General features: G+C 37.8%; 1 protein-coding gene across 7 annotated transcripts in view; it reads right to left on the reverse strand.

Annotated features, from left to right (window-relative positions):
• LOC112048584 (afadin) overlaps positions 1 to 27,446 on the reverse strand; it is an 87,882-nt gene that overhangs the window by 39,056 nt on the left and 21,380 nt on the right. The window contains exons 5-9 of one of the 7 annotated variants that reach the window (XM_052882688.1): positions 24,629 to 24,819; positions 22,892 to 23,048; positions 21,566 to 21,691; positions 20,901 to 21,058; positions 19,007 to 19,088 (exon numbers count right to left, since the gene is read on the reverse strand). In XM_052882688.1, coding sequence (XP_052738648.1) covers positions 19,007 to 19,088; positions 20,901 to 21,058; positions 21,566 to 21,691; positions 22,892 to 23,048; positions 24,629 to 24,819 — 714 coding nt within the window. The other 6 variants (XM_052882689.1, XM_024086174.2, XM_052882690.1 and 3 more) reach the window with 6 other exon arrangements.

Below are 27,446 nucleotides of genomic sequence, written 5' to 3' on the forward strand. Positions count from 1 at the left end.
GCTGATATATTCCGAACGGCTTATCGAATCTTCATCGTATATAGCATAATGAGAATTATCAAGAGCTTTATAACAACAAAGATCGCACAGCAATGCTTAGTTTAGAAGTAATGATGCCAGAGATAGTCAAACACAAACCGAAAGACAGGCTCGTGAAACAATGTTAACTGCTTTTTTCGTTTATATTCAGTCATAAAGAGAACAGAATTTATGGTGACAATTTGTCAAGACACCTGTGCCCCGTGGTACGAATTCATTTATTATTAATGGATACAATATGATCTACTTGTACCACACAGAACACAGAAAACGCTAAAGCCGTCCTTAAATGTATTGCCAAAACATATAACGTAAAAGATATAAAAATGTCGTAAAATACAAACATTCCCAAAGTAAAACCTATAGCAGTTTACTACATATTTGGTAATAACATAATGCGAACAGTGATCAAAGAGAACAACGGCGAATGTACATTTTAGACAGTTAAATCTACATTAGCACTGTTTACTATATCAGGAACTAGAAGTTCTTTGGTTATATCTCCAGAAATAAAGGTTTAAATTGAGTTTGGTGGCAAAGGGCCAGGTGGAAAGCATGGGCGGGCCTGATAAAGAGAAGATAAATGAAGAAAAAATATAATCGCGTGTTTCCACAACGGGAAACTAAGAAGCATGCAGAAAGCAAACTTTGCATATCCTAGCAACCAAGAGTTAATGATTAAGAAGAACTATTAGATCTTACAAATTCATATTTGATCGAAAATGAGATTTTCAAGATTCGTACGTAATTTTTCAACAATAATGTAGTAGTTTTCATTAGCAACGTAGGTAAACGAACTTCAACTAACGTAAAACGTTGTTACAATAACACAGGGAATTGGATTGATTTCAACATTTCATTCGGTGTTGCCGCCAATTAACTGAAACTCCAACACATATGGAGGGTAAATTAGAGCGCACGACAATAAATGCCCGGCATTAAATTTACCTGTCCTTTGTAAATTACAACCTTTACTAACTAACCAATGCAGTATTGCTAGAATGCTACTAGAACATTTCAAATAATTAGGTTAGATCCAACGTAAAATAGATTAGCCAAAGAGTAGTAGAGCTATTTATGTCGCGTAGTCCGTAGTCCATTAGGTATACTAACTTCGTGGTAATTTCTGCTGCAAAGCAGCATCATTATTCGTTTAAAGGGCATTATCGCTTATGACATTGTAAGCAAAAGTTACTAAGGTGATGGTCTATTGAAGTGGGACATCTGATACACATCATCATCAACATCTTATACACACGAATACATACATAGTAAAGAAAAATATCAAGTGAAAAATTAAAATAGTTAAGTTTAGGATACAGTTAATATATATAACAGATGATAAATACATAACAGATAATGTTTATTGCAATTCTGCTAAAACTTTATCATCATAAATTCTAATGGCAGAGACTGCGCTACGGGCTTACGAGAAGATATCCTTCAGTCTTTCAAGACTCCAAGCTGTATTATATATTTAAACGATAAAATCGCTTATTTAATCGTTTGGATATACAGCTTGAGAGTCCTGCTAATGTGAGATCTAAAGTGTAATTATTTCATAAATCTAATTGTTGTTTATTAGTTTCTTACCGTTTAGACACATATTAATGAAGACATTAACCCAAAAGTTCGAGCCAGTTACTACATAAAGTGAAAATCGATACGCTACGTTATTTGCACATCCCTGTAGATTTAGAACAACGGCGAGTGTGTTAACAAACAGAACAGTCAGGATTACTTTGAGAAAATAACATCAAATTGTTTAAAAGTAAAGTTTACTCGAGGCTCTTGTTTGACTTTGAAAATCATTTATTCGTAACACAGTTGTTCAACGCGAATATCGTTATCGTATATTTTTGCTTGAAAAATACGGGGTTAGTGGAATTGTTATGGTTAGGCTCACAAACGTACCACACACTAATGAAACGTACGCAGGGCTTTTATTAACATCATAAAATTCGTATCGTGTAAAACTTGTATTTTTTGTTAATATTGTTTATAAATAAGTATTGTGACATTATTTAGTTACATGTAGAAAGTGTGTGCATTAAAAAAATCTTGATACTTATCCTATTGAATTCCCATAATACCTAGGTTTTGTGTACTTTCGTAAATCAAGTTGTCTTTTCTGTAAATTAGAACTACCTAATATACACAATATATGGATAATAAGTTACGGTATGAAATCTCCAAAACTCATGAATCTGGCTAGAATAACGTCCGCAAATCTTTTCATGATGATAGAAAAATTACAATATTTTCGGAATGGCTTTCAATCTAACGCACAATAATATGCCATTCGTTTAGATTTTAGGAGCTATATATACAGACCCTTTAGCCTATAACGCCTCTCTTTTTCGTCGTTATAATATTCCTACGCGCAAAATTGAAAATTTCCTTATTTCGTAAGGAATGGAATATCGTTATATTTTGGTTCAAAATTGATAGCAAGGAAATTAACTTTTATTCTAAGGCGTAACATTGATCGGAAACTGGCAGGAGTGGCTTCACCATTGTTAATATCATGCAGTAACCTTATGGTTCAGTATCTACTATGTGACATCCATCAACACAATAACCATCTAAGGTGCTACGAATTACGATATTCACAAATACTTAACGAGGAATTCTACTCTATTAAAAACACGGGGCCTAAATTTTATGAAAATACGATTCCACAGACATACACAGAACCCTTTTTGAAACTAGTTTATAAGAATCTTTATATGGTATTCCAGTTTTGTTATTAAACGACTACTTAGTATAGTTTTCCAACGAATACAGTTCTAATATTTTCAGTTCCACTACTCCTATTTGCAAACATAGGTACCTACGTATTTCGTAGCTCAAGTACTTAGTTTAGTTAGCGAACGATAGTACTAAGTTAATATTACGAATTGTTTAGATATATCAAGTACTCTGAGAAAATTTGAATAACTTTTTATGTGTTTATATGCATAGTGTCATTACAATTAAGTTTTGTAAGATGAAAATTGTTCCAAGCAGCATCCACCGGGCGAGCGATATTCAGAAAACAAGAGCCACTCGACACTGCACCGGAATAAGCAAAACTGCAGCACTGGATGGAGCTACATTTCAATTGTTTACTTTAAATATAAGCGTGGACAGAAAGAATTTAATATTTTAAGAGCTTTTTAGCGTTTCATTAGCTGGATGTTTACAAACCAAAAGTTCTATTAAAAAAAACTAGCGGACGCTCGCAACTTCATTCACGTAAAATCTGTTGTTTTTTTAGGCCGTGGATTATTTCGGGAAAAATAATATAAAATTCACAATGTCTATACTAAATTTCGTCCAAATCGGTTTAGCAGTTCAACAGACTTACTTTCGCATTTTTAGTATAGTTAGTATAGATGTGTCATGTGTAGATGTATCTACTCGTAGCAGTAATCGTCAACCGCTCTTGACCTTCCAGTGTTTGGTGTAATTTAAAGTCTACGTGACTCATAAAATTAGACTAATTGTCTCCCTTGCTGATTTCGGTAATATTTTTTCAGAACGAAGCATTCGAGAACATTATCATGTGTATAACTTAGAATATTTTTTTTTAATTTTTACCTCCTATGGGTCCCTCCAGCCTTTGGCTCGGTTATAGGCGATAGTTTTCCACTAAAAATCAGATAGACCGTGGCCTCTTTCTTCAAGAAATTCTATAAAAAAATAAAGCGACGGAACCGATGAGAAGTGGCTGATTACGAGAAAAGATAGGCGGTGACGTTTCTCCTGCCAGTCTGAACACAACAATAGCCGTCCAAGTTATATTACAAAGTAATAGCTAACAGCATGATGCACAAAAGTATTAGTATTTCTATGATAGAAAACTTGGTAGCCAAATTTTCTTTTGAAGTGTACGTAACATCGATCGACCTACAGGAGTGGCTAGTGGCTACTCCACTACATACGAGTATAATAAATATGTCATTGAACAGTAGATTGTCGATCTGTTATACCAGGGAAAAAGGTACGTGTATTTTTTACGTTCAACAAATTAAACGTTTTTTCGAGTGATTGTACTGTTCATATGGTTTTATATTGTAGGTACTTTAGATAACAAACTCGAGAGCTTTCTCATCCGATTTTCGGAGAGGTTCGGGAAAGCTTGTTCACTTCAACGTTAAGTGGGCTTTTAGGGGAAAAGCTGTCTGGTATAGAATTAGAGACCGCGAGTATAATACCTTCGGGTATAATACTTATATTAGTCATTGCAGATAGAATAGAAGCAGATGTTCTTTTGCGGAAGTTAATTGATAATTTTAAAATTATTTTGATGTAATTTTCGCAATCTAAATATATAAAACTCAAAGATGACTGACTGATGAAAAATAATTAAAAATGTCTAAGGAACGTGTGTTCTAAAATGAATATTTTCGGAGTAAAATATATTTATTTTGTAAATAGATTTTAAATTGTTCTGGATCTCAGATTCTGGAAAAGTTAGGAGCCTGATATTTGGGTAAATGATATTTCAAAGTGTTAGCTTCGTTATGATTATACAAAATACACAATTTGTAAAACTTTTCTCCATAGTTTACTTTTTTGAAAAATACCGTTCGGCTCCAATAAGTGGGCTTGTCAACACGTTGAAGTTATGGGAAATATTCCCGAGCATTTTGTATACCATTAGATATAGATCGCGGAGTAGTGTAACAAGCACAATGACCGTAGAAAGACAAGATCCTAAACTATGCAATGCCCATGGGAGGCGGGCCAGACATTACCGTTTGCCTATCCAGCGAATAAAGTAGCTACGTATAACACACCAAAGGAAAATACAAAGAAGAGTTTCGTCTAGTCATCCATTTCTGTCTTCCGTGTACGAAAACAAAGTTCAATAATTAAAAGTAAATACTTCTTGTAGACAGCAATTACGAGTTATTTTCTCGCCTATTCGTTTTCGTACGTCAGTCAAAAAACATCCGAAAATCGTTAATAGTAAAAGTTGAATACGCATTAGTAGTTGTGGTAGTAGTTCGCATTGATAGTAACTTTTAGTGTTCCATACCCAAAGGGTAGAATGGATCCTTTTACTAAGACTCCACTGTCCGCCCGTCTGTCACCAGGATGTATCTCATGAACCGTGATAGCTATAGGCATTTGTCACACATGATGAATTTCTGTTGCCGCTCCACAAATACAAAAAAAAAACAGAATAAAATATGTCCCATACAACAAACCTGATAATTATTTTTTGCCGTTTTTCTATAAAAACAGCAGATAGATACGAAACCCTTTGTACGCGAGTCCAACTAGCATTTGTTCGATTATTTAATAACTAAGCGTTTCAGTGGGAATATCGAAAAAAAAACAATTTTCGGATTGTCATATCGATACAAAATGAACAAGTTTTTACCGAGACTTGCGTTAGCCAGACATACCTCAGCCATTTTATACAGGCTAAAAGGCTTGTTAGCCTTTGTCTCTACGTAGGTAAGTAGGTACGACGGCCAATTATAGAGTTTTGACTGTGGTGACTTTGGAAGATTTCAAGAGTCCAGACAAATCATCAAATTATAAAGCACATTTTCTTATATTTTCCTCGGTATAATAAGGATAACCATGACCCCAGTCACTTAACTTAGCGGCAACCTTTCTAAAAACACCGTCCAAGATAAAACTATATCACAGGCTCATTCAAGACCAAGACATGACATTTAAATCAAATGTTCGAAATTAATAGATAAAATATTATATTTCACTGTCCATGAGAAGAACAAATTAAAAACAAACGCATTAATAAATACTATAGTATAGAACTCATTCTTTCCAGTCGGTTAAAATACTTAAAGCTTTTATCGCTGAAGAAAGTAGCACATAAAGAAATAGTCGTTAGGAGGTGACCTTTCCAAATGTGGGACGTGATCCGTTTCTAACGCAGTTTCGGGATTGTGAGAAAAGGGGACACAAATAAATAATAGTAGGTAAACTATCTTCTATTAAACTTACACAATAAAAGTCCAATGGTAAGTAATTGTAAATGATATTGAGAAGTTGCTATTACTGTCTTGAAAACAAAATCTGGAATAAACGGAAGATGCATAAGTACACTTAATTTTAGAAATACAGGTAGGTCCTATCAAACATTTTCTCTTTATAACTACGCCTCTTTATAACTACGAATTCGACGAGCTTATGTAGTAGGTCGGTAGTGGTAATTTACAAAAACTTTCTAATAAAAAATGTTTTTGTCTTTTGGCTATCGGGGTTGCTCTATTTTTTTTTTTGTATTAAACCATAGGTTGGTTGGTTGGTGCACCTCCCGCCCTGTCCTAAAAGGTATTAGCATCCACGGCTATACGTCGCCTGTTAGCGTAATAGTTAATCCATTTCCTTTTGTTTAATTTATTAACCATTCTTCTTCCCTAATCAGTGTTTTCCTTAGTCTTATTTCTCTAATGTAATAGTAACGCAGGTTGCGGTAAACAATGAGTGGGTTCAACCTATTAAAATATACCTATAATTGAAAATATACTGCCTGATCGAGTAGTGTAAAACAAGCAAATAATCGTTAGAATGGCAGGAAAAATACCACCGATATATCTGACTCATTCGGCAGAATTTATTCTGAGAAAGGCTTATTTTTTTATTTTTTGCAAGCCAAAATTGCAGTTTTTAACGAAACCCTGAAATAGGGAATCAGTTTCTTCACTAAACTCAAAAACTATCAGCAATGTAGTAAATTTTAAAAAAAAAACCCTTAAAGAAGAGAAAATGTACTAATAAAACTATTCCACTCTAAAATCTGGCTTAAACAATTATTGGTAATGTAAATATACAACTACTAGCGGACGCCCGCGACTTCGTCCGCGTAAATTTCGATGTCAACTTTACTACTACCCCTACCCTACCCTACCACTACCCCAACCCTACCCTACCCAACCCCTACATCTACCCTACCCCTACCCCCACCCTAACCCTACCCTACCCCAAACCTACCCCTACCATACCCCTACCTTACCTACACCCTACCCCCATCCTACCCCTACCCTCCCCGTACCCTCCCGTACCCTATCCCTTTCATACCCCTATCCCACCCGTACCCCTATCTCACGCCTATCCTACCCCTACCCTACCACTTCCCTATCCTACCCGTAAATCTACCCTACCACTACCCTACCTCTACCCCTACCCTACCACTACCCTAAACCCGGCCCTAAACCTACCCTACCCCTACACTACCCTTACGCTTCCCTACCCCTACCCGTACCCTACCCTACCCTGTAACTTCTCTATCTTACTCCTACCCTTAGCAAAATCGGTCCAGTCCTTCGAGAGTGGTGGTATGACCAAGAGAAATAGAGACTTCTATGCTAATAATATAAAGAGGTAAAGTTCGTGTGGTTGTAGGAGGTAATCTCTGGATCTACTGGACCGATTTGGAAGATTGTTTTACCAATAGAAAGCTACGTTATTTGCGAGTGTCATAGGCTATGTTTGATCCCCATATTCACACGGGAACGGGAACTACGTAAATGAAAGCGCCGGGCGTCATATAGCGGAATTTCTGCGTCTTTTAGAAATTTTGTATTATCTCCGAAACTATTTAAGTAATTAACATACTGTAAAGGGGAAATCTTATCTCCATAATATCCTTGTGATTATTAAATAATTTATTTTAATAAGGATTAAAGTTTAGTTGTATAAATAATGACTTAAACCTAAGTATATAAAATAATAATTTTTAAAACACAAAAGGTACTATATCTGCTGATATATAAAAGAGAGATATATGGTGTCGCGGACTTTTTTGTAGAACTTTTAAAGATACATGAAGTCTCCATACATTAATTTCAATTTTACACAATAGTTAAGGCAGCGCATGCGAATAAGTATGTTTAAGAGGATTTTTAGTCCGACCTGTATGACAAAAACTGTGATAACTCGGCTAATATATATAATACCAATATAAAATATAGCCTATAGCACTTCCCGATAATGTAGCATTCTACTGGTGAAAGAATTTTTAAAATCGGACCAGTAGTTCCGAAGATTACCCCATTTAAAAAATGTGACAAACTTACAAACTTACAAACTTTACCTCTTTATAATATTAGTATAGAAGTATAGATAACCATTATAATCTATACTAATATTATAAAGCTGAAGAGTTTGTTTGTTTGTTTGATTGAACGCGCTAATCGCAGGAACTACTGGTCTGATTTATCGAGAAAGGCTATAGGCTATAATTTATCCTCGTATTCGTACAGGAACGGGGTGGGAAAACATGCGGGTAAAACCGCGCAGCGTCAGCTAGTGATTGTATAAATCTGATATCAAAATGAAATTCACTTGTATCGTTTTTTTTTATTCCTACGATGACAAAATAAGAGTTGTATTATGAAATACGACAGTAAAAAACAACTTATCAAATTACACTTTGAAAAACGATTTTCGGTATCCGTGGTCCTACATAAAAACTATAAGGTTTTTACTTTGTACCAATTGGATACTACCCTAGATGGTTATTTCGGGCCAGGCTTCGACCGCTATTTAATGTACTACACTAACGTTACCTGCAATCCCCCGGCGCCAATATATGTAATATAGGGCGTTAGGTGTTAGCAAACCGCAAATGTAATTTTCGCGAAAACAGGACAAACATCGTAACATCAATTTCCCTTAAGCCTTTTTCCCGACCCAATATTCTCGCTATCTGTCTTGAGAGGTAATTTTGTAAAGGTTTTGGGTCGGACACCGGCATTGTTCTCGACATTTTACGATTCCATATAAGTAGAAAGTAGATAAGAACCGTAAAAGTGTCACGTTTATTTAAAGACAAGCTTAACTATTTATCAGTAGAATAAGATATGCTGAGCTTATAACAAGCTCAGTAAACGTATTTTCATATACAAAAATGAAATGAAAATATCCGAGATATTTTTTTTAAGTTTTATGTATGTTTTAGTATCATGAAATTAAATACTTGGGAAATTAGTAATTCCAAAATCACAGGCAGGCACATGAAACTGCCTATAGCTCTAATCAATTGTCACTCTTCATTTCACATCACAAGAATACTTTCGCGATTGAAAATTCGTTTTAATCGCTAAAGTATTTACGTGATGTGCTTTCCGGGACATTCAACACAAAAGTAGTCTAATTCTAACAAATTTACGAGAATTTATGCCAACTGGCACGTTGATCCAGTGCTTCGGAGCACGGGCTCCTGGGTTCGAGTCCTGGGTCGGGCAATTAAATAATAATATTTTCTATATTCTAAGACATTTTCACATAATGATTATGTAAGCTGAGAGATTGTTAATTTCAACATAATCAACTATAAAGAATTCAAAATAAAGCTAAAGTTTAAACCATGCGAGCGAAGCAACGGATATAAGCTTGTTTTAAGAAAACCCAGGCGACACTATTGTCTACAATATCAACGCAAGTTAATGTCAAGCCGTGTATTTATACAAACACCATGTTGTTAGTAAGATGTTATGATAAGACGGAAGTCGATTCAAATAACACGATAATGTAGCGAGAGAGCTGCAGTAGCCAGATATACCTCATTTTTCATTCATTAAAAGTTTGTTAACCCATTTCCTATCATAGGTAAATATGTAAGCCAATTATGGAGTTAGGCTTTGGAAGGTTACGTTTAGGTTAGGTTTCAAGGGTCCAAATCTTGAATTGTCAAATATAAAAAGTATTTTTTATGTCCCTCCGTGGCAACCATTCGCTAGAGACCCTAATTGTCAATTAATGCTCCTACCATAGGTAAGTATAGTCGCTAATTACGGAGTTTGGACCTTGGTTACTTTAAAAGATAGCAGGTTCCAAGGGTCCATTTCCTTAATTAATGGGAATAAAACGTAACTTTTCGATATTTTCTATGGGATACCTTTTAATCGTCAGCTAATGCTCCTACCATAGGTAAGTATGTAGCCAATTATGGAGTTCAGACCATGGTGGCTTTGGAAAATAGCATATATCAAGTGTCCAAATCTTCAATTGTCAAGTATAAAACGTAACTTTTAATATATCCTATGGGAACCCTTTCCTCCGTGGCAACCCTTCACTACCCTTTAAAGTTTAAAAATTAAGTAGGCATCATACCTAATACTGATCATTTTAATTGATAAAATATCTGCTTACTAATGTTAAACCGATTAAGAAATTATTGATTCCTAAATGGGAACGTTCCAGTTATTATTCATCATATATTATAGTCTACACAACAGAGCTTAGGGGTCATCAAACTTTATAAAGTCCAGAAATTTTACTGCACTATTTTAAATCCAAAATCGGTCGCACGATCAACTCTAAACAAAACGCGACTTTACAAACCGCAAAGCAGTCAGTGTGGATATATTTTATCTACACGTGAAGTTTGTGGAGTTGTATCTCTGGACCTAACTCAACCAATTTTGAAAACTTACCACTAGGAAGCTACGTTATTTGTGAGTGCCATAGAAAACATTTTATACGCGTATTATCGCGGGAACTACGCGGGTGAAACAGCGGGGCGTCTACTAGTATTAAATAATCTTTTTCTTCACGGAACAAACACATGATCCACCTAATGATATGTGGAAAACCATAGTCTACAAAAGTGCTACACATCGTACAATGCCCTGCCATGCACCCGACAACGTAAACCATAGATGTTAAGCATCATGTGACCGGAAACCATGCCCTTCAGACCGGAACACAGAAATGTTGCTTGGAGACAGGAATAAGTTGGCGGTGCTAAATATAACTGTATACATATTTATAAACTAGCAAACGCCCGCCACTTCGTTCGCGTGAAAATCACGCGACATATGAACTTTCAACCCCTATTTCACATCCTTCTATTTATATTTTCGCATATTTTATATAATATACATTTTAGAAAATATATAAAATATAGATATAATAAATTACATCTTTCAGTTTTAATTTAAAAAATCCATCCCTATTTAACCCTTTATGAGTTTTGATACATCATTAATTCAGTAGTTTCAGCGTGATGTCCACTAAACAAAAAGACGGGCAGACAGACAAACAATTACCATAATATATTTTTGGTTTCAGTATCGATTATTATATACATATATAATGATGTCCAACTAAAACTTTTAAAAATATCTTCAATGTACAGTATTGGACGAGTTTGTTTTATTACAAGTATAGATGTTACCTTGTAGTTGTAAATCTATAAATGAAAATGTAGTTCCCAAATTGTTCACTCTTTGGAATAAGTAACAAACTAAATCAGCTCCCTCGGGGTTGATTCATCGAAGCCTACATACAAAGGCTACATATACGTACATACTCGTATATCTACGTCACTAACACGCAACAATTCCCGCTTGTACGTAAAGAATAATTTGTTTTGAATTATTTATTAAATGTCCTCCTACGAGTATTAGACATATTTAAACATAATTATGTATACACATGGGATATAGTTTGCGTGCGTTGTAGAAAGACTGCCTTGGTTACTAACGTGGACTTCCATAGATAGGGTAGAAAAGGATTCTTCCTGATACCATTAGAAGTATCTACTATTACCTACTATTAGTAAAAATAGATGTCCAAAATTGGGCTCACTTTACAGAACGATACAGAAATGATAATTGTACTAATAATCTTCATTATTTTACTAGATTACTCCATTAGAATCTTAGCCGAAATAATATTCGCTATCGGAAAATTAGCTGATTTCATTATTTTCACACCCATCGTAGTTATTTATATAAAATCCTCTTTGATACGTATTTCACTGATTGTCAGTTGTCTTTGCAAACTGTCACTGTCAAAATCAATCAATGAATGAGATGTCATTGTCAAATATCATAATTTAGACATGTTAGTGTCAAATTTTTATTAAAACTGTCGTCTGTCAGTTAGGAACAGATAACGCTTTATGTCAAAGGGATACGAATTATTGCACACCTGTAGGTAATTTAACTGATTAGGCAAATATATATTGACCTAATTTATGGCTAATTTTCAGCTCTCTATCACTTAGGCCCGAGTGTATGGTGACTGGGTTTCACCTTTAGACCTTTATGCCTAGTTCGATCTACTTAAGTATTTTAGTCGAGTACGAACGATTTTTGGGCATTAGTGTGCCGCGAGCGAGGCTGTTTTGGTTTGAAATGTTTTTATTAATCTAAGGTTTGAAAGTGTCGCTGTCGGTGTACTGAAAGGAAAATGAATTTAGCATCCATGGCGTATGTTAACTCTTTAGACGCATTGTACTATGTTATTTAAAGTAATCATTGCTGGACAAAACCGACGACCTTCTTGATGGTAAATGGATAACCATCTCCTATAAACAGAGGAACGTTTAAAAGGGTATGCCAGGACACGTCGTACAAAGTAAAGCTTTGCAACTACCTGAGGCGAAGTTTTTAATTATCATGTGCGTGTGCAAAAATAAGCATGGCAGCAGTACATTCCCAGTTGGAGATTGTCACAAAAGCTCTGCTACTACTGATGATGTTATACCAACCGAATGTACTCTGTGAGGTAATGTTTTATTAATAATCACGCTGAACTACTGAAATAATTCAAATGCAACTTGTCATGATTTGAGACCATAATACGAAGAAGGTTATAGGATAATCAGAAAGTGTTGAAAGTTTGTATGAAAAGTTCTTCGTTTTTCAAGTAAAATTTGTAAAAATAAGTGAAGATTTTTCTCAATTCCACCCCTAAAGGGTTAAAAGGGTTTAAAGTTTTTGTAATATAAACCGTTCATGTTTTAAGTCATAGTTTTGTAAAATTATTATTATGTATAAAACATGCGAAAATATAAGTAGGGGTTGAAAATTTACACTGATTTCCATGCGGACAAAGTCGCGGGCATCCGCTAGTATCCAAATAATCCAAAACAAACATTAAGAACGCGCGTACTATCTACTGTGTATTTGAAATTGCTGCACAGATTTTATTGCAATTTGTAACAATAAAGCAGAAAGATTAGTCATAGCAAATGCATGGTTACTTACTCGTAATTACCTATTCACATTTTGTCAAAAATGTTTAGATGTTCCTACATTCAATTGTGAATTTGTATGTCAAATTACAATATCAAGGTGCGACGTTCACAAATGGTATGCAAATGGAACACGGTATTTAAAAGCAGAATGAATTCTGTTCAGTGAGCGAAGTTAAGGCTTAAGGCCATCCAAGCGCAGCCGGGGAGGCCTCAGCTTGTAGCATTATAAATAGTACAACTCCTTTATTACGAGTATGTGGGTACCTATTATAGATCTTGCAAGTCGCTAAAGGTCAATTACTTATAAAGCTCCATTTTATTTGCAGCCCATAAATGTCCTTTACAGTCGCAAATAAAACTGGTTTAGTCGAATCGAATCACTGAACTTTTATTGGCGACAATAAAAGAATATTAGAAAGTTCCCGTTAGACAAGAAAGTGAATGAAATCATGCGTAGCAAAGTTCAAAACAAGTTTTGAGACTTACGATTGTGCGGCGAAAGTTAGGTACGCACGACCTAAACTTACGACCCTACGAAATCATGAGCAGGATTATAAACTTTCGCGAAATGAAACCTCCAAGGACGGCATTATGCATATTGATTCGGCGAACCGACGGGCATCGAACCGCGAAACGAGTTAAAAATACCAACACGGGCAAGTGGACCGGCATCTGCGGGTACACCGGTCGGACTACTCCGCGGTGCCACATGCGTTTGTTTACTATCGGCTTCGATCGGCGGCGGCGCCCGAGGCGACCGATCCGCCGGGGCGAAACGTCGCGGGACTAATAAATATTCGTTCGTGCCAACTTACGACGAATGCCCCAATCCATTGTGAGACGGCGCGCGAGGCGGCGGCGGCGCGCGGCGGCTGCGGACCGACTGCCGCGTCCTGCCGCCCGCTCGCTCCCGGCGATGTGTTCCCATTGTGGGCCGCGACGAGCATTGTTCGCTCCAGAAGTGTACGCGAGTTCTTTGACGTGAACCACAGCCTTAAGATTGACGGAGGGTCCATTATAGGCGCGAAACTTTTGCTACACTCCTTTGAAGTTATATTCATGTGAAGTGAATGTGGTGTTGCGATTTTAAAAGTTAAATTGAATTTTCAGCGCTGAATAGAATGGGAAAAACCTGCCAAGTGCGAATCGAACACGTGCACTAGAATCACGTTTATTGTATGGAAGTCCCCCTTAAATAATTATTTTATTATGTTTATAGTATTTGTTATTATAGCCGCACCAAAAGAACATCATCTGTGAATATTTCAGCTGTCTAACTGTCACGGCTCTTGAGATAAAGCCTGTTGACAAATGGACGGACAACGGAGACTTAATTATAGGGCCCCGTTTTACCCTTTACGGAACCTTAAAAACTATAGAGTGAAATAATAGTTTCAGAAAAATCTAGTAATAATAGCTCGTTCAAATATAATTTAGAAAGTCGGCCAAGTGAGTGTGAAGCTAGGCGCTGTGTAGGGTTCTGTAGATTAAATTAGCACTTTAAACCCTTATAACGCACGGAAATGCCAATAGCGATACATGAAATAGACGAGAAAAAACCTCACTTTACAAGTAGGGGAATAACCCCAAAAAAATATATTTTTTTAGAGGTTTTATAATTCAAACACTTTTCTAGTTTAAACAGACTGAGTTATTACATATTTTTTTATTTTTGTTTTATTTTTATTTCTTAGGGATAGTTAACATTTACATATTATTTCTTAAATCTAAAAGTAAACGTAAGAATAGTTTAAACATGTAAACAACGATACTATCCACGAATACACATACAAAAATAATGGCGTCACAAAATACACAAACAAATCAATTACAAAAAAAAAACAAACAAACATAAATCTATATAAAAAAAGAGAGAATAATAACAATAATAATTATAATTAAAATACAACGAAACACAAATAGGTAAGAAAAAAAAAATGTAATAATAATTATAATAAGAGATCTAGTAATGAGAATTGAGACACTATTACTACTCAGGTACAGGGATATTTAATTTTTGAAGAGTGATTGAGATGGCCTTTTTATATTGGGGTTCGGACAAGGCAAATACGTCTACATCGTCAAATAGCTTGTTGTATGTGTCCACAAGTCGACGCACAGGCGCGCGCTTTCCAGCGTTGGTTTTACAGAAATTGACAGCGATAAATTATAAGCACGCACCCGACGTTGACCTGCGTACTTCAAAACATTTAGTGATAATTTACATACTAAGTCAGGACAATCGTATTTATTGTTGATGAGTCCATGCAATACCATTGCTTCAAGCAACTTGCGTCTAGATTCAAGAGTAAGAAGATTGTATTTAGTTAATAGCTCAGCGTAAGGGAGTCTTGATCTATAGCATCTGTAGTGCATTGAACGGAGGAACTTCTTTTGGACCATTTCTATCTGGTTTTTGTATTTGTCGTAAAAGGGATTCCATATACAACACGCATACTCTAACTGAGGCCTTATTAAAGACTTGTATAAAGATAACTAAGTCGAGGGTTTTGAAAAGTCTTTTGTTGCATATACATAACAACTTTATTTATTTTTTTATTTAAAACGGAGTTTATATGCAATTTTCGTGGTCCGGGTACCTTTTTTAAGTTGGTCGACTAAAACTCTTTAAATAGCAATCGCTGCTTAACGGTTATAGTTTTTGTTCTAATCTCATCATATATCCTGTGAATTGTTACTTCTGTGAATTTATTCCCGTATCCATAAGCAACCGTTTAGTAGAGGGAGGGGGGGCTAACAGAAATCTTTCAAAAATCTATTCATATTTTTTTTTAGAAAATCATCATTCTCATCATTATTAACAGCCGAAGGACGTCCACTGCTGGGCATAGACCTCTTGCGTGGACTTCTATACTTAACAGTCTCGGGCCGCCAGCATCCAACGGCTCCTTGCAACTCGCTTGATGTCCTCGGCCCACCTACTGGTGGTCGACCAAAATTGCGCTTTCCGATTCAGGAAGCTATTCCAGTAGGTATCTTGGGACCCCAACTTCCATCAGCTCTTCGAACTATGTGCCCTGCCCATTGAAATTTCAGCTTCAGCTTCACCCTCGCTAAACTATGTCAGTGACTTTGGTTCTTCCCTTCTCTCTGAAATCTCTTAATTTCTGATTCGATCACGCAGAGAAACTTAAAGCATAGCTCGCTCCTTCATCCGCTGAGTGACTTTGAGCCTTCAAATTAGGGCCACAGTTAGCAACTAAATCTCGGATCCGTAAGTCATCAGTAACTTTGACACACGCAGTTTTAAAAATTTTAAATTGAATTTTTTGTCTATCATTCGATTTTATTATAAGTAAACAGCTGTGAGTGCAACTTTTAAATTAATCAGCGAAATGAAACTCTTTAGTAACGTTGTCCTTAATATTAATGCATCGTCTAGCATGAGATGTCTCGTCTAAGTTATAGATTATTATCATCAAAATGTGCCTGAAAAATTTTACACGACCCATTTGAATATTATAATCACCGTTACGTTCAAATTTATCTTGCTACGACAACTTTGTATACGGAAAACATTCAACTTCATTAAAATTCAAATTGGCAGAAACTCATGACACAGTGAGCTTAAGCTACGAGTATGATATTAAAATTCCAGACTCGGACGAGGCTCAAATAATATGCACAAGTACGTCGTATACCTATTAGAGTACATAGAGTTTCCTTTACAAACTGTTATGCGGTTACGAGTATAATTAATGAACAACAATTAATTTTAACATTTTCTGAGGTAGACATAGCAATCGAATTTTATATATACAATTCTGATAAATAAAAGTTCAATTTGGTAGGTACCAAGAATGAAAACTAAATTATTCTTAGCTTCAAAAAGCTTGGTCAACTTAAGCGAGCTGTTAATTTGCACTCACCAGACTCGGGGTGTATTATGAAACTGATGTATTCTTGTATTATAATAGTGAAATCTCATTAAACAAGATTGTATTTTTAATGTTTGCATGTTGTTATTTTAATATAAAACTTGGTAGAAATTTAAATATAAAACTTGCAAGTATATCTAGTGTCTACATACTACATTTTTATTTCTTTGAGCGTTTTTAATTTTTTATTCATGTATATTATTCATGTACATTCATACAAAGTTTAATGTTATACCAGCGAAGTTTCCCAACACGAGCCATTACGTAAAAATGCAATTTTAAATTAATACTATTTAGTGACTGAATTCAAGAACGAAAGAATGGAATTTTATTATAATTTTAGTTTACAAATTCCGATATTTATTTATTGATTAAAGTTCTGTATGCATCTTATGTAAATCTCTTGTCAGCATGGAAATGTCTTAAAATTAAAATTAAATATCTCCTGCTCCTGGCAAACAGAAAAATGTCCCCTTCATAAATAGGCTCTGTTTAATTTAAATTGAAAAATAAAGACAGACACACATATATTAAATGGCAAACGCAAAATACCTTTGCGACAGTATCTTAAATATGAATAATAATAATTGCTATGGGATATAGGTTTCATCGATTTGACGGCCGCGTGGCGCAGTGGGTAGTGACCCTGCTTTCTGCATCCAGGGCTGTGGGTTCGATTCCCACAACTGGAAAATATTTTTATTAGATAGTGATGTGTATTGTTTAAGTATATTTATTTATTTATTTATTTATTTATCGATGTAGGAAAGTTGCGCAAACATTAACGGCGTATACAAAGAGAACACTACAAATTAATGCTATATATTAGTTATTGGTTTAAAAAAAAACTTCCGAACTGATTTTATCTTAAACCCATGATCGTCCGAAAAGATCGAGTATGGTCGACATTGATGATATAAAGTTGATTGTGGAAGAACGACTACGGCCGAAATAGCAGCTCTCGACGCCGACGTTAGGGTCAAAACAATATTGGCCTATTTACGTCAAATCGGCAAGGTAGAAATGATTGACAAATGACTGCCACACGAACTGAATGATCGCCAGCGTGACGATCGTGTTGTAGCTCGCTGTAAGTTGCTAAATAGACTGCGATTTAGATAAAAAAATATTGTAAATTGAGATAAATTGCTTAATAGAGGTAAAAAATTTAGGTATTTCTGAGACATATTTGTACATTAGTCAAAATTCTTTTTGACTATTGCTCTCCCTACTTGGTTAGACCGTACACCCGAGCAATACTAGTCCCCTAAAAAGTGTTTCACACTGTTTGATGTTTGATGGAGTACGTTCATGTGAATGTATTGAAATGCCAGGTAATAGTCATCTATGCCACTGTCATATAATGGGGGCCAGTGCAGCAAGTCACAATTCCACAATAGATAGCACGAGCGCTACAATCGCTAATTGCAGTGGCATACAATACTTTTTCAACGACCGTTATAAAAGAATAAGCAAAACTTGGTAAATAATATTATTTTACCAAATAATTGGCGTCGGGCAAGGCCTCCTTGATTTTTGTATCGGCATAGCCTCCTAGATTTTGTTTCGACGTGGCCTCCTAGATTTATCTCTTATAAGGAAGGAAGAATTTTTGTATTACATGAAACTATGGAAAAAAAATCTCATAGTAGCACCGTTTACTTGTGTGGTAATGAACAATACCAGATACAAAATTCAAAAAGTAATACATTCTCAAGTCAGTACGACACGAAGCGTCGCATCAGTAACTTTCAATATTATTCTAGAAAAATGGATTCTTATGTTTTTAAATATTTTAAAAACTGTTCACGAAAACTAAAAAATAAGATGGAGTATTTTTTATTGGTAATTATTGATTATTATATTAATTTACGTAATTGTTGTTAGTGTTAAATTTTTAAATACAAATTAGGAAAAAAGTTTGTATATGCTGATGTCAAGGAGTCGCGTGACGTTTTTTATTTTATGGGTTTCACCGCCTTTACCACGCTGCTTCTAAAGACTCACTCTGTGTGATCTTTACTCTGTGATACCTAAAAAAAGTTTCTTTATACAACATGTGCGGTGCGTATAAAATCCGTCAAGTGCATGCCCTTAGCGTTTAAGTACTCACTGCGGTGGTGGTGCGTCATCACGATAGCTAACGGGCACTCGTCGTCTTCTAGAATGTACTCCGAGTTATCCGCAGTATCCACCTGTTTGAAACAAATGAGAACAATAGCTACAATATGTACCACTAGTAAGTACGCGTGAATTAACTTTGAAGTTAATACGATTCCACTGGGGGGGTTAAATAGGTTTTATAATACTAACAGACTAAGGTAATAAGATTAAGGTTATGTATAACGAAGGTTATCTAAAATGATGATTCTCAGCTCAATTTTTATGGGCCAAACCATTTTAAAAAATTATTAATTATTTTAATGGTATATGGCTACCGCCATGCCTATGTCTAACGCCGCAGCCGTTCCAGTCTTGCTTAGGAATCGTTGTCGGTAAAGCGACCGGTAAGACAGACAGTAACAGCGTCTTGTAGAATTACTAAGAAGAGCCTGGTTACCTGCACGACGCAGTAATGGTGTGGGTCGTGTTCCGACAGGCCGTACTTGTCGTGAATCTCACGCACGACGCCCGCCAGCGCGCCATGACACCCACGTAAGTAACAGCGTCTTGTACAGTCACTAAGAAGATCCTGGTTACCTGCACGACGCAGTAACGGTCTGGGTCGTGTCTCGACAGGCCGTACTTGTCCTGCACCTTACGCACGACGCCCATTGCCATGTCGCCCACGACAGTAACAGCATCTTGTAGTCACTAAAAAGAGCCTGGTTACCTGCACGACGCAGCAATGGTGCGGGTCGTGTCTCGAAGGGCCGTACTTGCCCGCCGGCGCCGCCATGTCGCCCACGTCAGTAACAGCATCTTGTACAGTCGCTAAGAAGAGCCTGGTTACCTGCACGACGCAGTAACGGTGTGGGTCGTGTCTCGACAGGCCGTACTTGTCGTGTATCTCACGCACGACGCACGCCAGCGCCGCCATGTCGCCCACGACAGTAACAGCATCTTGTAAAGTCGCTAAGAAGAGCCTGGTTACCTGCACGACGCAGTAACGGTGTGGGTCGTGTCTCGACAGGCCATACTTTTGGAGCATCTCGCGCACGACGCCGGCCGCCGTGTCGCCGACTGACAGTAACAGCGTCTTGTACATTTATTATGAAGAGTCTGGTTACTTGCACGACGCAGTAACGGTGTGGGTCGTGTCTCGACAGGCCGTACTTGTGTATCTGACGCACGACGCCCGCCGGCGCCGCCATATCACCCAAGACAGTAACAGCGTTTGGTAGAATTACTAAGAGCCTGGTTACCTGCACGACGCAGTAACGGTGTGGGTCGTGTCTCGACAGGCCGTACTTGTGTATCTGACGCACGACGCCTGCCGGCGCCGCCATGTTACCCACGACAGTAACAACGTCTTGTACAGTCACTATGAAGAGTCTGGTTACCTGCACGACGCAGTAATGGTGCGGGTCGTGTCTCGACAGGCCGTACTTGTCGTGCATCTTACGCATGGCGCCCGCTGCTATATCGCCCACGACAGTAACAGCATCTTGTACTGTTATTATGAAGAGCCTGGTTATCTGCACGACACAGTAATGGCGCGCGACGTATCTCGACAGCTCACGCACGACGCCCGCCGCCATGTCGCCCACGACAGTAACAGCGTCTTGTACAGTCACTAAGAAGAGTCTGGTTACCTGCACGACGCAGTAATGGTGCGGGTCGTGTCTCGACAGGCCGTATTTGTCGTGCATCTTACGCATGGCGCCCGCTGCTATATCGCCCACGACAGTAACAGCATCTTGTACTGTTATTATGAAGAGCCTGGTTATCTGCACGACACAGTAATGGCGCGCGACGTATCTCGACAGCTCACGCACGACGCCCGCCGCCATGTCGCCCACGACAGTAACAGCGTCTTGTACAGTCACTAAGAAGAGTCTGGTTACCTGCACGACGCAGTAATGGTGCGGATCGTGTCTCGACAGGCCGTATTTTTCGAGCATCTCGCGCACGACGCCAGCCGCCGTGTCGCCGACTGACAGCAGCAACGTCTTGTACGGCACGTCGGGACACAGTGACGATCCGTATATTTTCAGAGTCCCACCTATAAACAGATTCTCAGTAGTAGTCCAGAGTTGGAATTTTGTAATGTTAGGCCTGTCTTATGGCTTATTAGATCTACAGTCGGATGCAATTTTTATGACGTCTCGAAAATGAGCTGCAGGTATACCTATGTACAGATGGGTGAGAGGCGCGCGCGGGTTGATGCCCTGCTGCCGTACCCCTTCGAAACTGGTGATACCTAAAATCTTTTATTGCGCGGCATAACGCACGAATGTTTCGAAACGTCATAAAAATTGCATCCGACGATACCATGGTGCCAAAATAGTAAATTTCTGGCTTTATGTAATTAGTATCCATTAGTCCATGTTCCAATTTGGCAGGGAGGTCAGCTCATAGTTAGTAGACGTCCGCTAAGAATGGATTTTGCGAGAGGGCCAAACTAAGGGGATCTAAAGGCGGACGAAGTCGTGGCCGTCCGCTAGTTAGAGTTGGATGGAGATTAGCAGGTGTTCTCAAGGTTTCAAGGTACCAAGTTTCAATGGTTTACCAGTGTCAGGGCCGCCGTCCTTAGATCGGAACTGCTGAAGTTTACGCTCAAGCTTCTGCTGCCTGCGCCGCCGCATCACCGCCTCAGGGTTACTGATGCTGCGCGTGAACGAAGTCTCCGGTAATTCTGCGACAAAACAGTTCGTAAAACAGAATGAGTAAGTATTCCATAACCCTACATTCTGTAGTCACAAGTTCAGGACTCTGTTTGGAGTTTTTCTCTCTAACACGTTATAGACCCGGCACCCGCACGGTGAATCCATGGAATGCTAAGATATTCGTCTCATAGTAAAACACTTTATTAATATTACTTTACAGCCGTGATAGCCCAGTGGATATGACCTCTGCCCCCGATTCCGGAGGGCGTATGTTCGAATCTTCACTTTTCAGTTCACTTTCTTTCTTTTCAGTTCTTCACTTCCAACTTTTCAGTTGTGTGCATTTTAAGTAATTAAATATCACGTGTCTCAAACGGTGAAGGAAAACATCGTGAGGAAAGCTACATACCAGAGAACCTTAATTCTCTGCGTGTGTGAAGTCTGCCAATCACCATTGGGCCAGCGTGGTGGACTATTGGCCTAACCCCTCTCATTCTGAGGAGACTCGAGCTCAGCAGTGAACCGAATATGAGTTAATGATGATGATGATGTGCTTTATTAGCTTTACATTTATAGTCAAGTAGACCTAGCATGCGGTCAACGAGTTCTCGTGTAGAAAAATAGACAATTAATATCAAACAATAGCGATCTAACAAGAAATACCGCTATCACTTTCATTGCGATAGGGCGAAATATTGGGACTATTTCGCCGCCATTGGTCAAAATTTTGTGAATTTCTCTTCACGAGCTATGTCGTTGGTCACATGCTAAGCTTAAAGGAGTCAAATTCAACACCTAAAATAATACTATACTTACTTTTGATTTCAGACAAGGTAAAATACCTGAGGATTTAAATTATGCCCGCTGATCTATTGTCGAAACCACTCCTAGAACAGGCTTTTCACTTACTTGAAGGGTGTTATGGAGATATTGGTCATATCTAACAAAATTTGTGACTAATTTTCTTTAAAAACCAGTGGTGTTAACATTCTACCAAGTGAAGAGAAATGGACAAAATATAGTCCAATAGCAGCGGAGTGGTTGTTGAAATTTGTCTATTTCTCTTCACGTGATTATTTCATTGGTCGCATGTTAGCGACACTGGATAATAAAATAAGAAAGATAGAGCAATGAGAAATACCATCGCATTGCATTGCGAAATACGATACATCTATTAAACTGTATGTACTATTTTCAGGTTTTTGGAACGTTTGGTTTGGTTTACATACCTGTGTATAATTTCTCAGCAACAGGTCTATTTTCGTCATTTGTGTCCGATTTTAATCTAGATAGTTTTTCCTTCTTTTTCAACTCCTTTTTCTCTCGTTTCGACAATTTTCGTTTGAAGTTTTGATCCGCTTTTTCGTTGACAGTTGTCAATGGAACCTACAAACAGAAAACATTACATTTGTTATCAACTATCTTATATGGTATTTTCTATTTATAGTTTTTGTACTAGGAAAACATTCAACAAAATGAACATGATTCCCCAAAGAAATTATTAGCTCCATTCATGCTAATTCCAAATTATTTAGTGGACTATATTCATTTAGTGGGGTGAACTTGCCTAGGCTCAAAAGCAATTGGCAAAGGCGCGTTCGGGACCCTCGTAACTTCAATTTTAAGTTCTTTAATTATCACCTTTATCTCATAACATTCCCTTTCGCTCGACGACGATGTGCTTGATAACTAAACCTAATTGAAATAAAAGAATTTTGGCTTGGACAATATAATAAAACACCGACGGGTTGACTTGACTGTGTCTAGTGTACACTCTCTCCAAAACATAGAGGAATTAGAAAATGGAGATGCATCGCACTCAAATTCACGAACAAAATTGTCTGTCGTATTTTAAGGGGAACGAGGTAAATTCACACATCAAATATTTAACACCATTAAAAATATTCTAAGTCCATACACTACACACAACTATAAATTTGACTCGCAATACACACACGCGTAAGTTTTACACAGCTAACAAACACATTGCTTAGACTATCCACAGATTAAATACATAGAATATTCGATTACTGATCGATGTTTGGCTGTTTCGTCAAATGAATCGATTCTTTTTATAAATTGTTTTTATAACAAATTTGATAAAATTAAGATTTAAATACTTTCAAATAAACGTTACTCCATTTCTTACTAATCTACAAGATTTTGGCCGTTTTTTATGCCATTTGACTACACAAAGCGGCATTTTTAGGGAGCTCTTTACACGACGAAATCGATAACAACAATGAAACATCGATTCTATAGCAACAGTTTTTATAAACGCGTTAGATCATAGATTTTTGATCTTTGCCATAGGGGTAACGGTTAGCGAGGCAGGTCCTGTTATTTAAATGGTCTAAGCTCCAAAGGAATGGTTAAGATTTATCTAGGACCCACATCTGCGAAATCAGTTAATAAAAAAAATAACATGCCTCATTGTTAGTGAGGCACTTGAGCAGGAAGCGCCCCTCGCGGTCGTCCGCGTGCCAGTTGAGCTGCACCAGCAACGGCTTCTCGTGCGGCTCCAGGCGGCGCTCGTCGTCCGGCCCGTGCGTCTCCCACAGCGAGTACGAGCCCAGCGACAGCATGCGCATGTCGGGACGGAGCTTACCTCATTGTTAGTGAGGCACTTGAGCAGGAAGCGCCCCTCGCGGTCGTCCGCGTGCCAGTTGAGCTGCACTAGCAACGGCTTCTCGTGCGGCTCCAGGCGGCGCTCGTCGTCCGGCCCGTGCGTCTCCCACAGCGAGTACGAGCCCAGCGACAGCATGCGCATGTCGGGACGGAGCTTACCTCATTGTTAGTGAGGCACTTGAGCAGGAAGCGCCCCTCGCGGTCGTCCGCGTGCCAGTTGAGCTGCACCAGCAACGGCTTCTCGTGCGGCTCCAGGCGGCGCTCGTCGTCCGGCCCGTGCGTCTTCCACAGCGAGTACGAGCCCAGCGACAGCATGCGCATGTCGGGACGGAGCTTACCTCGTTGTTAGTGAGGCACTTGAGCAGGAAGCGCCCCTCGCGGTCGTCCGCGTGCCAGTTGAGCTGCACCAGCAACGGCTTCTCGTGCGGCTCCAGGCGGCGCTCGTCGTCCGGCCCGTGCGTCTCCCACAGCGAGTACGAGCCCAGCGAAAGCATGCGCATGTCTGGACGGAATTTCTCGATTAGCGTTTCTGAAAACAAGTACAAAACACATGCTATGAGAATGTAATTATCTCTCTGTCCTTGTACCACCTAAGTGGGCCGGCTCAATATGTATATCAATCTCTTCTGGTCACATCTAATGTTTCAACTCATTGTCTACTCTTTTCAAAAACTTATCTCTTTAAGTGTGTTAACCTAGCCAAACATCTTTTCTTTGTCATGTTAGTCTACATCAAGTTCATGCTCCAATAGATCCATTGGAACAGATTGAAACACGAGGTATTGGTTTCGATTCACAGCCATTGTATACTCGAAATTTACTTAGATGACTTTTTTACACAACAATAATGGCCGACTATGAATCAAAGACAATCAGTAGGGTTGAGAAGTTAACGGCGGGCATCGGAACGATATCAAGTAGGTATCGTTATAACTGAAATACCTAAACTAAAACATCCGTTACTATACTACGTTATCTTAAAAGGGAACGTATAGTAACGTTTGTCGGTTGTGTGCATTTTAAGAAATTAAATATCACGTGTCACAAACGGTGAACGGTGCACGGTTTATGCCTATGGGTACGCGTGGTTAAGAAATGGGGTAATCTTTTTTTATTATTATTATAAATATACTTAAACAATACACATCACTATCTAGCCCCAAAGTAAGCATACAGAGTAGCTTGTGTTATGGGTGCTAAGATAGTTGATATTATAGTATTAATATACAATTATATACTACATATAAATACTTATATACACTCATGCTCATCACACAAATATTTTCCAGTTGTGGGAATCGAACCCACAGCCGTGGATGCAAAAAGCAGGGTCACTACCCACTGCGCCACGCGGCCGTCTCTTTCTTTAATCTTTTGGGGACGTATTAACGTCCAAGATTTGCTTATACTTCAAAAAAGTGTGCACGTATCCACGTACATACTGGGTGTAAGGGACATGATACCGAAAACTGCATGAAGAGGTTAAATTTAGTTTCCACAACGATATTTTAAATAACAATTACGTGGGAAATAAGAAAATTCAGATTTTGAAAATTTTGAGCACGCAATGTACAGCGAACAATGCGATAACAACGCTCCGCAATCTACTGTGTACGTACGAGTAGGTACGTACGCATCGACAGCAAATCGGCTGGCTACACTTACCTATCTAATACCTATTTTTTATACTTTACAAGTTTTTAACTAGGTACAGGTAATTAACTTACTTCAGGTTGTTTCTCGTTTACGAGACGTTCTGTCGTCATAGTAGGTACAATATTCATGAGTACTGAATTGATTTGATCTAAGCATTTCAAGACTTCTCAGTCAACACACACAATACAAACGACACAATTGTATGAGTATTCGTTACAGAAAATCACTACTAACATAACATAGAACATACACAAAGGTTCATCAAGGTTCAGGATGTTCAAAAAAGAGCAATTCGAGCAATATATCAATTAAAATCACGCGAGTCCCTTCGTCAAAAGTTTAAAGAAATAGGTATACTAACAGTAGCCTGTCAATATATATATAACAGTATAGTATATGTAAGACAAAATATTAATTTGTACAAACGAAAAGGAGATTTAAACCCACGTCTTACTAGACACGGGCATAAGTTAGTTATTTCTGCATATCGTCTCCAAAGAGTTAAAAAATCTTTTGTAGGTTTGGGTGTACTCTTCTATAATAAGATCCCCAAGACTGTGATGGACCTGCCAATGCATAGCTTTAAGCAATGTGTTAAAAAACATCTACTTAGTCGAGGGTACTACAACATTGATGAGTTCCTTAATGATAAAGATGCTTGGAGGTCGTTGGATCAGCTTCCACCTTCACACAGAAAGTAAAACTATAAAAAATGTAAACAGTAATTGTTATTCATTGTAAATTATAATACTGTATGACTTTTTCAAAAGAGCAACTGTTGAGTTTCTTGCCGGTATCTTCTCAGCAGAACCTGCCTTCCGAACCGGTGGTAGAATCTTTACAAATAGTCAACTGACGTGCCAAAAGTGCTTGTAAACTGAGCCTACTTGAAATAAATGATTTTTGATTTTGATTTTGATTTTTTTTGAGGTTTTTGAATTTTGGTTTGTTTGTCAACAGACCGCCGAACACGAACTAAAGAAAAAATAGCGTAGCGTCTAGCGAAAGGACCTAAAGTTTCAATATTTTGAAAATACCTATTAACCGCGCCGCGCGGCTTAGGTTAGAGAGAGATAGCAATTATTTTCCTCGGCACCGGCGGCGGTCGGCAATACAACGTCGCGCAGTTTGTTTGTGACTTTGTATAGATAGATACCTATTAGTCGTGACCTGCCTATTTGACCTCTTGGAAAACAGCTGATCGCGCGCATTTTGCAAATTAAATTTACATTGCTAGTTTTTGTTAAAATCTTGATTTGACGATTTTTATTAAAAATCGTATTGAGATAATGTTATCCATACCAGTGTTTGAATAATGCTACTATTCGTAAGATATCTTTTACGCTATAGAATAACGTGAGCATATGTATTGTATAACATTTTTATTAAAAAACTATTTTTTAAAATAAAATGATTATAAAATATTTCATTTTCCCATCTTTAAACTAACAACATATCAATTATTAAAGAATCATTCATTATCATTTATCGATAAGTTAA

Source organism: Bicyclus anynana, chromosome 7, assembly GCF_947172395.1.
Source record: "Bicyclus anynana chromosome 7, ilBicAnyn1.1, whole genome shotgun sequence".
NCBI classification, from domain to species: Eukaryota; Metazoa; Arthropoda; class Insecta; order Lepidoptera; family Nymphalidae; genus Bicyclus; species Bicyclus anynana.